This window comes from Dipodomys spectabilis, unplaced genomic scaffold (assembly GCF_019054845.1).
Source record: "Dipodomys spectabilis isolate Male_0828 unplaced genomic scaffold, ASM1905484v1 ptg000095l, whole genome shotgun sequence".
In the NCBI taxonomy this organism is placed as follows: domain Eukaryota; kingdom Metazoa; phylum Chordata; class Mammalia; order Rodentia; family Heteromyidae; genus Dipodomys; species Dipodomys spectabilis.
Genome location: NW_024870772.1, coordinates 28,593,570 through 28,609,191, shown reverse-complemented (window position 1 = coordinate 28,609,191; position 15,622 = coordinate 28,593,570). Strand labels below are relative to the sequence as shown.

At 38.5% G+C, this 15,622-nt stretch overlaps 1 protein-coding gene across 1 annotated transcript in view; it reads right to left on the bottom strand.

The window, feature by feature from the left end:
* LOC122112870 (phospholipid-transporting ATPase IB) overlaps positions 1-15,622 on the bottom strand; it is a 421,079-nt gene that overhangs the window by 323,722 nt on the left and 81,735 nt on the right. Inside the window, exons 21-23 of the mRNA XM_042685833.1 lie at positions 15,444-15,583; positions 12,716-12,854; positions 5,468-5,532 (exon numbers count right to left, since the gene is read on the bottom strand). Of these exons, the coding sequence (XP_042541767.1) occupies positions 5,468-5,532; positions 12,716-12,854; positions 15,444-15,583 (344 nt within the window). The remainder of the gene's footprint in view (positions 1-5,467; positions 5,533-12,715; positions 12,855-15,443; positions 15,584-15,622) is intronic.

Genomic DNA, 15,622 nt, shown 5'->3' with positions numbered 1-15,622 from the left:
ATTAGTGTACACTTGTTCCATATCTCGTGAGCATACTTTAAACAGAAATTCTTATTATAGCTAAAAAATATAATCCTAAGTCTGTTCATTTGTTCACTCAAACATCTAATTGGCTGAGTTCCTAATGTATAAAAGGCATTGTCTTGAAAGTAAAGCTGTCCAATTTAAGGGGAAAAAACAGACTCTTATTCACAGACCTTACATCCTATGGGATTATAGATGGAGACAGATAAATGATGAGCCAAAAAATTAATTGAAAAACCTGAGTACAAAATAAATGTTTTCTCCAAAGATGATTTACAAATGACTAAAAGTACATGAAAAGATGCCCTGTGTCATCATTTGTTATTTGGTAAATACAAATCAAAACCACAATAAGATAATACTCTCATGCTCATTAGGACAGCTAGCCCTTAAAAAACGGGGAGGAGGGATAGGCACCAATGACTCACACCTGTAATCCTAGCTACTCAAGGGACTGAGATCTAAGAATTGTGGTTCAAAGCCAGCCTAGTAAGAAAAGTCCATGAGACACATCTGCGGTAAACTACTCAAAAAAAGCTGGAAGTGGAGTTGTAGCTGAAGTGGTAAAGCACTAGCCTTAAGCAAAAAGAAGCTCAGGGAAAGGAGGAAGAAGAAAGGAGAAGGAAGAGCAAGAGGAAAGAAGAAGAGGAAGAAGTAGGTGGCAAAGTAAAAGCAAGTGTTGGCCAAGGCGGAGAAGTTAAAATCTTTGTCAACACTTCTGGTAGAAACGTACAATGAATTGTCACTGTGGAAAACAATATGGCTGCTCCTCAAAAAGTGAAATGCAGGGTGCTGATAGCTCATACCTGTAATCCTAGCTCCTCAAGAGGCCAAGATATGAGGATCAAGGCTCAAAGCCTGCCTGAACAGAAAAGTCTATAAGACTCTTATCTCCAATTAACCATCAAAAAGCTGAGAGTGGAGCTTTGGCTCAAGTGGTAAAGCACTCAGGGACAATGCTCAGGCTCCAAGTTCAAGCCCCAGGATGGACACAGAAAAAAAATTGTGGAATGTCAAGTTACCATATTACTCATCAACTTCACCTCTAAGTACATCCCTTAAAGAACTGAGAGTAGGGTCTTGAGGTGTTACTTATCCACTCATGCTCATAGCCGTATTATTCACAATAGCCACAGGTAGAGGCAATCCCAGTACCATCAACAGATAAATAGATGCACAAACCATACACATACAAAACAGAATACTACTCGGTCTTAAAAAAGGAAAGAAATCAGGCTGGGAGGGAGCACAGCAGTAAAACACTTGGCTAGCAAGTTCAACACCCTGAGTTTGATCCCTAGTACTAAAATTGAAAAGACAAAAAAAATATTGAGGGGGAAAAGTTATATCTTATACCACAATATCAGGGAATATGTGACCACCGTGCTAAGTGAAATAAGTCAGCCAGAGCAATCAAATGCACAATAGGAAACCAATAATATAAGGTAGTTAAGCAATACACAGTAGTCCAAATCATAGAAAAAAAAGAATGGCTTCTAGGAACTGGGAGAAAGTAGGGATGCTATGCTGCATGTAATTTAATGGGTATAAAATTTTAGACAATTTAAAAAAAGGGCTCTATGGATAGAGGTTAGTGATGGTTCTATAACAATTATAATGTACTTAATGCCATTGAAATGTGCACTTAAAATGGTTAGGGTGTATTTCACAATTTTCATAAATATATGCAGTATTTCTAATGACAAATAAAGGCCAGGGTGAGAGGAAGGTCTGGGCTGATGGGGAGGGATCCTTGCATACAAGGGAGGTTTCCTTAGTACTCCAGAACATGTAAGAGTAGAGTCCAAAAGATGGGACATGATCTAAAATTCCAGACTTATTTTCCTTTCTTCTTTGCTGTTATTCTCTTCGAATAGCTGTGCAAGGAGTATCAGTTAGCATGTCCAGTTATGTGTACAATATATCTGTGTGTGTGTGTGTGTGTGTGTGTGTGTGTGTGTGTGTGTGTGGCTGGATGGCTGGCTAGCTGTCTGGCTAGCTGTCCTGAGGTTTGAGCTCAGGGCCTGGATACTATCCCTGAGCTTTTTTTGCTCAAGGCTAGCATTCTACCACTTGAGCCACAGCTCCACTTCCTGGTTGTTTTTTTTTGGGGAGGGGGGGGTGGAAGTGAACAGTTTATTGGAAGTAAGAATCTCACAGACTTTCCTGCACAAGTTGGCTTCAAACTGTGATCCTTAGATCTCAGCCTTCTGAGTAGCCAGGATTAAAGGTATGAGACACCAGCACCTGTGCCTGAACGATGTATCTTGATTAAAGTCATCCCTTCCATCATTCTCACGTATCTCATTTCCCACCAATCTTAAATTACCTGTTTTCATTTTACATATGTACATTGAGTATTATTATTGTATTCACCCACCATTCCTCTTTCTACTCTTCCACCCTCTTTCTTCCCTTGGCCCTCACTTCTCTCATAGACATATTTTAGCCATATATTAATTGTTAATAGTTGAAAGCACTTACACTATGGAAACCACCCCTGCACATCTCATACCTAACTCAGTTTGATAGAGTATATATGCATATGGCTCTATATATTTTCATATGTTTATATTTTAGATCTAATTTCCATATATAAAGGAAAGTATGTGCCCCTTATCTCTCCTGAGTCTGGTTTACTTCATTCAATATGAGTTTTTCCAGGTCCATTCATTTCCCTAAAAATGATAGTTTCTTGATGGATAAATAAAATGGTGTGTGTGGGGGTTTGTGCATATTCATGCACATGTGGGTATGTGTATATGCTATACTTTCTGTCTATTCGTTGGTTATAGTGTATCTGAGCTATTTCCATAACTTGGCTATGGTGAATATAGTACTGTAATAATTGATGTGCAAACAGTTTTAATGTATCCTGACTTACAACCTTTTGGATAAAAGCATAAGTGATACTGTGGGACCATGGGGGATTTCTCTTTTTTAATTTTTTAGAAACTCCCATACTAATTTCCATAGTAGTTGCACTACTTTACATACCTACCAACAGTGAAGTAGGATTCCTTTTTCTTTGCATTTTGTTGTTTGTATTCTTGATCATGGCCACTGTTATTTTGATGTGCATTTCGTTATGGCCAAAGATGCTAATCATTTCTTCATGTCTTTATTGGCCATTTGTACTTTTTTCTGAGAAGTGTCTGTTTAGCTCCTTTGCCCATTTATTAATTGGATTATTGATTCTCTAGGGTAGTAATTTTTTGAGCTATAGCTAGCAAATATCTTCTCCATAGGTTTCTATAGTTTGAATGTTGAATGATGCTCAAAAACCCATCTGTTAAAGACTTGGTTCTCAGAGTGGCATTATTGACAGGTAGTAGAACCATTGAGAGGTAGAACCTAATGAGAGGTCTTTGAGGACACTCCCCTGCAGAAGTCTGGGGACCCTAGTCTCTGCCTCTTCCTTTTTATCTTTTTAATTATTTCCTTGATAATTTGTTTGCTTGTTTCTTTTTGTCTCCTAACCTTGAAGCAAGTGGTTATTCATCACTGTACATTCCCGCCATGATGAGCTGCCTCCATACAGGCCCAAAATAATGGAGCCAACCAATCATAGAATGTAACTTCTAAACTGTGTGCCAAAATAAGCCTTTTCTTTATATGATTATCTCAGGGGTTATATATGATTTTCTCAGATATGTTATGTCCTACAAAAGGTAGCACACAGACAACAATGCAAACAAGGATAACAGCCACGTGAGCTGAACCCTGAAGCTCTCATATCAAGAGGGGTATCTTGCCAGCAGTGCCTTGGAAACACACAGAACTATGAACTGTGTTCTTGCCTCCTATTCTTGGGGATGGTGAAAGGGTAGAAAGCATCTTGGTCTTCACAGTAGACACCTCCCCAATTTGCACAAATAGAAACTTCTGTAAATACTTCTTTCCTCCCTTGAAAAGCATAACAAACGCTTCCATCAACTTTTAGCACTAGCATTAAATAATCTGAATAGAATGGTGGCTACAGGTAAGTGATAGAAATTTGTTAGAATTCTTTGTTTTTGTTTTGTTTTGTTTATGCTGATCCTGATGCTTGAACTCAGGGCCTGCCTAGGTGCTATCCTTGAGCTTTTTCACTCAAGTCTAGCATTTTACCACTTGAGCCACAACTCCACTTCCAGCTTTTGGGCAGCTAACTGGAGATAAGAGTTTCAAGAACTTTCCTGCCTGAGCTGGATTTGAATCACAATCTTCACAGCAATCTTCAGAAATCCGGAGAAGGTAGAATTATAGGTTCAAAGCCCAGGCTGGCTTTGAACCATAATCTTCAGATCTTCTGAGTTTCTAGAACTACAAGTGTGAGCCACTGGACTTGGTCCTGTTAGAAATCTTAACAAATGAAATCTCATAGTTAGCTCATATTTTCATATCAAACAACTTCACAGATCATTGTTTACCCAGCCCAGTATCTTCAGTGGTTTTATGCTAAGATGGAGTAGAAAATTGTCTATAAAGTACTTAGAGAACCATGTTGTTCAATTTTCAGTGAACTAGTGGTATCTGGTGTTGGGAAATTAAGTGCATATGTATCCTATTACCACATAATTTAATTTATTTTTTTAATTTTTATTTATTTTTTATTGTGAAAATACTGTACAGAGGGGTTACAATTACATGGACAAGATAATGAGTACATTTCTTAGCAAGCATTGTAGCCTCCTCCTTTGTTTCCCCTTCCCATCCCTTCCCATCCTCCCCTCGCCTCCCCCACCCAATCCTCCCCGCCCCCCCCACCACCAAAGTTGTAAAGTTCGTTTTTGACATAACAACTTGTACTTCTCATTGTTGCAATGGGTCAGTATTGGGGCTTGAACTCGGTGTCCCGACCTTCTCTTAGCTTTTTGGCTCAAAGCTGGTGCTCTACCACTTGAGCCATAGCTCCAATTCTGGCTTTTTGATGGCTAATTGGATATGAGTCTCATGGGCTTTCTTGCCTGGGCAGGAAACAGCAATCCTTATATCTCAACCTCCTAAGTAGCTATTAGGCATTAACCACCCATGCCCAGCTCTATGACTACATAAATTTAAATAACTACATACACTTGAGCATTAGCTTGATGTTGAAGTTTCTACTAGAAAGAAAACACTCTAGTAACCTACAATGAAGTCACCACTTCTTAGAAGTCATTTCATAATTGGTTCCATTAGTTCAGGTAAATATTTCATAAGTGACCATTAAAATCAAACCAAATTTCAAACCAAATCAAACCCATTTCAAATGCACAATTCTAAGTGAAGAAGACAATATTCTCAACTTAGAATATTTTGATGTTTTATGGATAAAACATCTGCTCATACACATAAGTAAACTAAACACAGTAGTTTTATAATTGCTTTTCACAAATAAAAGCAAACTGTCAGTCATGGTGGAAACAAGCCACACATTTAATAAAACTATATCAGATACAACTTTTGAAAAGCTACTTACATCCAAGGAATCCTCCTTCAGTAGGATAAGAGCCATATTCTGTGATACCAATCGGCAGGAATATCCTAAATGGAGAAGGGACAACACATGAATTCCTAAGTCTTCGATAGCTGATCAAATTCAGCCTCCCTTCTTAGGTCTGCCTATTTCCATTCATACTGAGGAAAAGGGAAAAAGTGAAGAAAATGTGAGCCTAAGTTGATTTTGATTCTTGTAGGCAGTGTAAATAGATCTGGTTGAGAAAGTCTTTATAAGTAAAGGCTAAAACAAATACTTGTCAATTTTCTGTGGATTTTTCTTTAACCTCATAATCCTTGTGTAACATTAAAATGAGCCTTAGATTATCTAAAATAACATCAAACACTTTAGGAAGACAAAGGAAATTGAGTGTTGTTCTTACCAGCATAAACATGCCTATTGCAATTGCCAGATCCTGCATTTCCTTTATTTAAAAAGTGGGTTATATGCTCTTGCCTGTAATCCTAGCTACTCAGAAGGTTGAAATCTGAGGATCAGGATTCAAAGCTAGCCAGGGCAGGAAAGTGTGAGATTCTAATCTGCAATTAACCAGGAAAGAGCTGGAAAGTGAGCTGTGGTTTAAATGGTAGTGTACCAGCTTTGAGCAAAAATACTAAGGGATAGTACTCAGGCCCTGAGTTCAACCTCCTGATTAGTATCAAAATTTTCAATTGCATTTTTAAATCAAAGTAAAGAGAAATTGCTTCTTCTCTTCCTTGGAAGGCAACGTACTTCTATAAAGTTCTTTTTTATCCAAGGACCTCTCACAGACCACGACAAGAGCCTCCTGACTTCTCCTCTCTCAAATCCACAGGTTTAGTGGGGGAGCAGGCAACTCAAGCAACCCAAGACCCATGGTGTCTTGCCAAGTACTAGTCTTTCTTTCAAATGACTCCACATCCTTTCAGTTCCCTGGAGAAGGGTTGGCATTAATAGGTACCTTTTACCTGCCTCATCTCCATTTTCTGTCATTGAGAAGGAACAAGGAATAAATCTACCTTGGAAATGGGCCCCTGCTACCTGTATTTTTCTTAACAACTGAAGATAATATATCAACAATTAAATAAAACAAGTTTACAATAAATTTAAAAATAAAAAAACAAAAAACAAGTCATTCGGTAGGCAAAAGTTCAATCTTTAAATAATGTGCATACAATCTCAAAGAAGGGCCAACTCTGTTCCTAAAGCCAGAAGGAACAGCCTGGGTTTCCATCATGGAACATCCACAAAAGGCATTCTTGGTGACGCTAGATTGAACTTAAAAACAAAAAGGAGACAGGCATTTAACTAAGGGACTTTTCTACCCAGCAGATTCTACTTTCATCCTTAGGAAAATCCAACCACAAGTATAAAACAGAAGTTAAAACGGGAAGAAATTAAGATCAAGAAGAACCTTTGTGAGCCAATTGCCTGTACTCATACCTGTAACCTTAGCTACTCAAGAGGCTGAGATCTGAGGATCATGGTTTGAAGCCAGTCAAAAAAGTCAGAAGTGGAGCTGTGGCTCAAGTAGTAGAGTGCCAGCCTTGAATGAAAGAGCCTTGGAGGAGTGTGAGGGCCTGAATTCAAAGCCCACTACCAGTCCAAAATAAAAAACTTTGTTGGGCTGAAGGAGAGGAAGGAATATGGAACAAGTAATATTTTTATTTATTTTGCAATGTACAGTATATTTTTCATTCATGATTGTCACTTAAAAAATATTTTGTAAAGCACCTCAGAAGACAAACTTTAAAGCAAAAAAACAAATTTTTTAAAAAATGCAGTTAATATCTTTTAAAGCCATATCAAAAGAGATGGCATACAAGCTGTTTAATAATCATTATATCATGGAAATGAGATCATTTCTCTTATAAAACCACCGTGTATTTCTAAAAACTAAAGCAACTGAATAATACCACATGGCAAATGTTTGTTAAGTACCTCCTAAAAAGGAGGGAGAAAAAAATGAAACAATTATGTGTATATTCTCAAACAACTTAACAACAGTGGTGGACAGAAAATAAATGGATGTTCAATTCTTTGTTACTATTAACATTTTGCAAATATATTCTTCCTTCCCTCACATTGTTTGATAGGTCCAGAAGAGAGGCTCAACACTTTGCTTTCACTGACAAAAGGGATCGACCCCATGTTTGGCTTAACCCTCCATCCTTAGAGACTGCCAGCAACTTCATACAATGTAGAGGATTATTGTAACTAATGTAAAAAGATTTGCTGGTAGCATTTTATTTGAACAACAGCTGTGGACACAACTCTTGATTTTTATGTCCCAGCTTTCTGCTTTATTTTAGCTTTTGCAATTTAGGCAAAATGCCATTTGACAAGTGAAGTTATACCACAATATTATGAAAAATCCTAAGTGTTTTTTGTCACCATGGTTGGCAAGAGAATAGGGAGACAAGAAATAAAACTACTGATACTTGGGTGAACTTAAATACACACAGAGAAAGCCTCCTGAGAAGAAACAAATTAGTTTGTTTGCTTACTTAGTTTGTTTGCTTACTTTTTTAATTTGGAAAATGACATGAGATTTTTTTTCTTAGAGAATTATCACACAGAACATTCGCTCTACACAGACCACAGAAGTTTAACCTAGTTAACTGTGATTTAACCAATGTAGTAAAATATATCATGCCAATCCAAGTTTTGTGCATTTGATTTCTAATGTTTTTGGATAACATGAGATCAACTCTTGGCAAAGAGCCAGGTAGAAAAAGTCAAACCATACTTATAAATTGAAGTCTAGATCTTTAATCTGACAATTTAACAAGATGACCATAAAATGACTAGGAGAAATACCCCTGAGATTTCACTTTTTACTACAGATGAAATTAACAGCACACTACAAAAAATTTTTTCATCTTTCTACTGCCTGCGTATAATCAACACTCAAGAAATCAAAGTATTACAGAGCCTATACTACTCAAAGCAGGACTTGATTTGTTTACTTATTTATTTAAATGCTGGTATGGGGCTTGAACTCGGGGTCTAGCTCTCTTATTTAGCTTTTTCACTCAAAGCTGGCAGTCTACCACTTGAGCTACACCTCCACTTCTAGCATTTTGTTGATTAATTAGAGATAAAGAGTCTCACAGACTTTTTTTTTGCTAGGACTGGCTTCTAACATCGATCCTCTTGTGTAGCCAGGATTATAGGCATGAGCCACTAGTGTACAGTACTTTAAAAAAATTGTTGAAGGCTCAAGTTTTCTACCTATCTCATCTGTGAACCTCTCCTTGGTCTTCCTTCTGGGAAGAAGGTATCATGTAGTATGACTACATGCCAGATTTAAATTCATCCTTACACTCAGGTGGCCCAGACCGAGTTACTCAATATTGCTGTTTAGTTTAATCTTTAGGATGTATATATCTACAGGATCTGTGGCCATCTACTTGGGATGCACTCATAGTGCTGTGAAAGGGGTTTGCACAATATCTGACACGTACGAACTTTACAACTTTGGTGCAGGGGACGGGGGGAGGATGGGAAGGGATAGGAAGGGGAAACAAAGGAGGAGGCTACAATGCTTGATAAGAAATGTACTCATTATCTTGCCCATGTAATTGTAACCTCTCTGTACAGTATTTTCACAATAAAAAAACAATATCTGATGTTTACTAGTAACTATTACAGACAGCATATTTAGCCTCTACACTACAATTCATATGAACTTATCTGTTTCATTTCTGTTATGAATTCTGTCTTATATATAATGAACTCATACTAGCTACTGGTAGTCACAAAGTACGGTAGGTCATACTTGTATCATAGCTATTCAGGAGGCTGACATATGAGGATCATGGTTTGAAGCTAGCCCAGGCAAGAAAGTCTTTGAGACTGTTATCTCCAAAAAAGCCAGAAGTTTTAGCTATAACTCAAGTGTTACAGGGCCAGCATTGAATGAAGAAGCAAAGAGACAGCTCCCAGGCCCTGAGTTTGAGTTCAAGTCCCAGACAGGCACAGAAAATAAATTAAATTAAATAATAAAATAAAATGAGCTAGATGCTAGGGGCACATGCTTGTAATTCTAGATACCTAGAAGGCTTAGATCCAGAGAATGACCATTTGAAGTCAGTTCAGGTAGAAAAGTTCAGGAGACTCCCTCTCCAATTAACCAGCACAAAGTCAAACAGTGCAAGTGGAAGAGTACAACCTGAGCCATAAGCAAGCCTACTGAGAGTGTAAGACTCTGACTTCAGGCTCCATTATCAGCCAGAAAGAAAAAGTATCCATTGATGGATAATAAAAGTTAAGTATATTGAGAAACTCCAAATCAGAACTCAGAAATAGTCTGAGATGAAATGAACATTGAGATTCTTTTCTCACTCATTCCACATTCATTAGGAAAAAAAATAGACTCTGAAACTCTACATCTATCTACAACTACTTAATGGATGTCTTATCCAGTGCTAATAAGGAAATGACAACTACATGATTCACAGAGACCACATCTGAAATTTCACTTTAGACTAGTCCATGCCAAACTTTTAAGTTAAAAATGAAAATTGTGCCGACTCCTCAAAATACAGCAAGTTAGTACAAACTGAAACCCAGCCCTGCAGGCTCCGGGCAACAAGCCAGTTTCAAACTAGTAAATTTCTCCCAACAAGACAATTTGTCTATCTGCACAAAATTCACAGGTTATAAAACACACAAATATCCTGGAACTTAATTTGACTAAGTATTTTTATTTCCTAGATATGAAAGAAAAATTACATAAAAAAATAAATTCTCCAACCTGACTTATGACATTGTAACCCTTTGTGCACTACTTAATAAATAAATTCTTCAGCTAGAGATGTAGCTCAGCAGTAGAGGGCCTACCTAGTATGTGTGAGGGTCTGAGTTCAACTGAGAAAAAGTCATTCTTTTAACTTTCAAGCTGGCTGTCAGTGTCTTGTGCCTGTAATTCTAGCTACTTGGGAGGCTGAGATCTAAGGATCATGGTTTGAAGCCATACCAGGCTTCAAAGAGTCCATGAGGCATTTATCTCCAATTAACTACCAAAAAGCTAGAAGTGGAGCTATGACACAGGTATAAAAATGCTAAGGGAGAGTGAATAAAGAATGGTTCAGACAAAGCCCTTTCAAAGATCACCAGTCCCTAACTGCTAACAACATGTTCAATAACATCAAAGAAGAAATTTTGATGTGACTGACACACAGATAACAAGTGAGCAAAGAAACATCTTGAGAATACTTACTAAGAAATGCTTGGTGGAAGGCCAAGTCTGGTGGCACATGCCTATAATCCCTATTACTTGGGAGACAGAAACAGGAAGGTAACAGTTCAAGGCTAGACTAAGAAAAGCCTGAGGCCTTATATGAAAAACAAAACAGCGAGGGGGGCAGTATAGTTCAGGTGGTAGAGCACTTTCCTAGCAAGCATAAGGCCTTACATTCAACCCGAGAAGAGGAGAGGAGAGGAGAGGAGAGGAGAGGGGAGGGGAGGGGAGGAGAGGAGAGGAGAGGGGAGGGGAGGGGAGGGGAGGGGAGGGGAGGGGAGAGGAGAGAGAAAAGAGAGGAGAGGAGAGGAGGGGAGAGGGAGAGGAGAGGAGGGGAGAGAGAGAGAGAGGAGAAGAGGGGAGAGGGAGAGGAGAAGAGAGGAGAGGGAGAGGAGAGGAGAGGAGAGGAGAGGAGAGGAGAGGAGAGGAGAGGAGAGGAGAGGAGAGGAGAGGAGAGGAAGAAATCCTAATGAATGTAACTGCTTTTGGTGCCAAAACTATCTTACTATGCCTTCTCAGGAACATGCACAAAATAATCTTTTTTTAGATAGCATATAGAATTCAAAAGTTGAAAATTTAGATTTCTTATTGCTTTCTTCAAAGAAACTTTACTTAGAGCTAGCAAGACTCTTATATCAGGCAATACACTGGTTGTAGTGATGTACATCTGCATTCTAGCTATGTGGGAAGTGTGAATAGGAGGCCAGCCTGGGCAAAACACAAGAGCCTATGCAATGAATTAATAATAATAATAACTAAAGCAAAAATGACTGGGAAGGTGAAGTCCTGAGTTCAAACACTAATACCACCAAAAAAAAAGTTGTGTAACTTTGGGGTCTGATGTAGAGCAACTGCCTAGCAGGCAAGAAGTCCCCCCCCCCCGTTCAATCCATAGCACTGAAGGGAAAAAAGTGTTACACAATTTATTAATGTATTGAGAAAATTACTAGAAACGCTGAAATCAAGTGACTGCAGTTCTGTTCAAAGTAGTTTCTTTAGAATGCTGTCAACCTAATCAAATGTATCTCTTTCTTCAAACCTACTCTGTTGAATCAGTTGTCTTTCCAATGATCATGGCCTTCTGGGATGAATTTAATTTCCTTAAAAAAAAATAAAAATAGACAGGTGCTAGTGGCTCATAGCTGTAATCCTAGCTATTCAGGAGGCTGAGATCTGAAGATCATGGTTCAAAGCCAGCCTATGAAGGAAAGTCTGTGAGATTCTAATCTCCAATTAACCACTGAAATGTCAGAAATGGAGCTCTAGCTAAAATAATAGTATGTCACGCCTGAATAAAGAATCTAAAGGCAAGTGCCCAGGCCCTGAGTTTATGCCCCAGTACTGGTGTATCCGTGTGTGCGCGCATGCATGCACAACACACACACACAAAATTAGCATTACAGAATTTTTTTAAATTACTTCAGGAAATGGAAACAAGAGGTTTATTCTTTGTTGTTGTTTATGTTTTCTTTTCATCCTTATTTATATGTCTTTGGGAGAGTAAGGGGAGGCACAGAAATGGAAGGACAAAAGGTAAACAACTGCAGCAGAAGCACTCACTAGACACTATGTTGAAAATGAACTATACAACTTATGGATGGAGATAGGAGGGAAAACCAGGAGAGCATGAGAGAAGGGGTGACATTGTCCAAAAAAAAAGTACTGTTTACTGTTTACCTGTAACCCCTACATGCATCACCTTTTTTTTTTTTTTTTTGTCGGTCATGGGGCTTGAACTCTGGGCCTGGGCACTGTCCCTCAGCTCTTCAGCTCAAGGCGAGCGCTCTACCACTTGAGCTACAGCGCCACTTCCAATTTTCTGTTGGTTTTTATTGGAGATAGGAGTCTCATGGTCTCTCCTGCCCGGGCTGGCTTTGAACCGTGATCCTCAGATCTCAGCCTCCTGAGTAGCTAGGATTACAGGCGCGAGCCACCAGCGCCCGGCACATCACCTTTATAATAGCAATAAAAATTAAAAATAAATAAAAATAAATAAAAATGATTACCTATATTAATTGCAGTTTCTTGTTTGTCTCCTGTCAATACCCATATTTTAATTTCTGCTTTCAGCAATGTAGCAATGGTTTCTGGAACGCCGGCCTGAAGGCGATCTTCTATGGCTGTAGCTCCAAGTAATAGTAAATTCTAGAATGAAAAGTAGCTTCTATTAAAGACTAGTTCAGACCTAAGATCAGCATTAATAACAACTCTGACCCAGGCAATTGAAATGCTCTCAGTCATTTATCCTTACTCTTCTACACTAAACCCATGTCGTAGATGATTCATAATATCTAGGTATGTGGCATTGCCCAAGCATTCACCATGTTGGAACTACTTCGTGCACACACATGGGCACGCATGCACACATACACACACTCACACACACACACATACACACACACACACACACACACACACACACATACACATACACAGAGGCAACCAACACTCATCATTCATTTCTCAGTTCTTGGGCAGTAAAGGTAGATATCATCCAAGCAGCAGAGAACATAAGTAGATTATCCTGGCATTAATAATGCTTGACCCCACCCCTCTTGTTCCACTAATGGATAAGCTATCACAATACTCAGCCTATGAAAACTATCAAATCTAGGTGCCACATTTGTCTGTAAGTATAGGTATAAGAGACTTGTGATGCTCAGGATTGAAAGCTGGAGGGGTAGAGATGCAACACAGTGACACAGAGCATTAGTTCAGCATGCACTGAGGCTCTGGGTAAATCCTAAGTGCCATTAAATGGCTAGAGAAGAAAACACAGAAGTATCTGAAGGCTAAGGCCTTACAAACTGCTGCCCTTACAGTTTCTTCAATGCACAGGACAGCCATTTGAGGATAAGAGTGGGTGTCAATGTGCTTGAACCTCTAGGTTTTCAGGCTTTGGCTATTGGTCTAGCAGATCCCAGACAAACTATGTAGACCAGTCTGCCCCACCACTTACCAGCCTCTACTGAGTCTTTACACAACACTGTAGTTACCAGCAAAATTCAACCACCTCATATGTATCCACCATATATAAGCTAGGCACCACATAGTTAGAACAACTATTTAAACAATTTTTCAGATGCTAAACAGAGTTTGCGATATTTCCATTTTATGTTTGGCCTGATCTTGTTTTTATACTTGGCTGATAAAATGTGGCACAAAGTAGACTCCATACATGTGAATTATAACCTAACTTGCTGTGCGAACAAACTTATTTAGCCTAACAATATATCCAAATAATGTTAGCCAATCAGAGGAGTTGAACCTCCTGCCAATCAGGGACTGAAACTTGTCCATATAAGGAAAATGCTAATTGTAACCAATCAGGTTTTTTCTATATGTCAATTCCTTTTATTTGGCTATAAACATAGGCTCTCTATATGGTGTAATTATAAGAAACACCTTCTTCCAGTAACGTTGTCATGTTCTAGAACCTTGACTGTTTAAGTAAAATTTGATAAAGGCAACACAACACCTTTTATTTTTTTCTATAGTAAAGCAGGGCAAATAAATGCCTGGATTTAGTTCTACCTCTACCTTGCTTCCATTAAAATGATTAAACACAAAACTCAAGTAAAAACTTAGTATGACCAGGCCCCAGTGGCACATGCCTGTAATCATAGAAGGCTGAGATTTAAGGATCATGGTCCAAAGCCAGCCCAGGCAGATAAATTCAAGGGGCTCATCTCTAAAAGCTGGAACTAGATGTGTGGCTCAGGTTTTAGAGTGCTAGCCTTGAGAGAAAAAAGAAAAGAAACAAGAGAGAAGACGAGCCTAAGTTCAAGCCCAAGAACTATTACAAAAAAAATAATAAAATAAAACTTGAGAACTAACAAGTAAAAGCAAACAAAAAGCAAGCAATGGTTCAAAGTTATAGAAACTGGAAAATCAATAATCCATTGATTGTTTATATGAACTAAAAAAGTTGAAATCTAGCTTCCACATTCAAAGGGATCATATAGTATAAAACTACCTAGTGCCTGGGATAAACTAAAAAACAAACAAAACAAAATCAAACTATGAAATAAGGAATATCAACAGTAAAACATAAATAAGTGTGAGAATTCCTAACCAGCCTAACACTCTGATTGCTCAAAGAACTCAATAGGGCAAGCTCATTAAGGTTAATCTTCCAAAAGCCAGAAAGCCATCAATGCAGTTTTTGACTAATATTTATTACAATATCATTAATACTAAGCTGAGTGTAGCTACACTTTTCAGACAACACATGTAAACAAAGTAAAGAAATAGCTAGGGGAGAGCTGGTGGCTCATGTCTAACTACTACTAACTACTACTACTAACTACATTCTAACTACTCTGGAGGCTGAGATCTGAGGATCAGGATTCCAAACAGCCTGGGCGGGAAAGTTCTTGACACTCTTATCTCCTATTAACCAGAAAATATCAGGAAGTGGAGCTGTGGCTCAAGTAATCATGCCTTGAACCAAAAATCCAAGCAAAAAAGCCAAGTGAGAAAGAAAGGCTCTAAGTTCAAGCCTCAGCACCGACAAAAAAAGATAGATAGATGATAGATAATAGATAGATAGATAGATGGATAGATAGATAGATAGATAGATTCAATAAAGCAAAGAAATGAGTTAACATTATAACATTTACAATAAAAGTGTTCATTATAGGACAACAGAATTTCTGTTGAAAGACTTTGTTGAGCAGGTAGAAGCTTAAGTCCTTCACTGGGCACAAAAGATACTATTCTGGGTGTGCTTACCTTCTCAATGATCTCATAACACTCTTCCAAGCGCTGAGCTCTGTCTTTCAGTATGATGCTGGCTTCCTGGTAGACTTTCAGCCACTCCTCATACTCATTCTCAGAGAGATCAGCGTAGGCCACACAAAGAGTCCGCAAGCCTGCAAGACAGCCACTGGTGAATTGTGGCAAGAGGAATA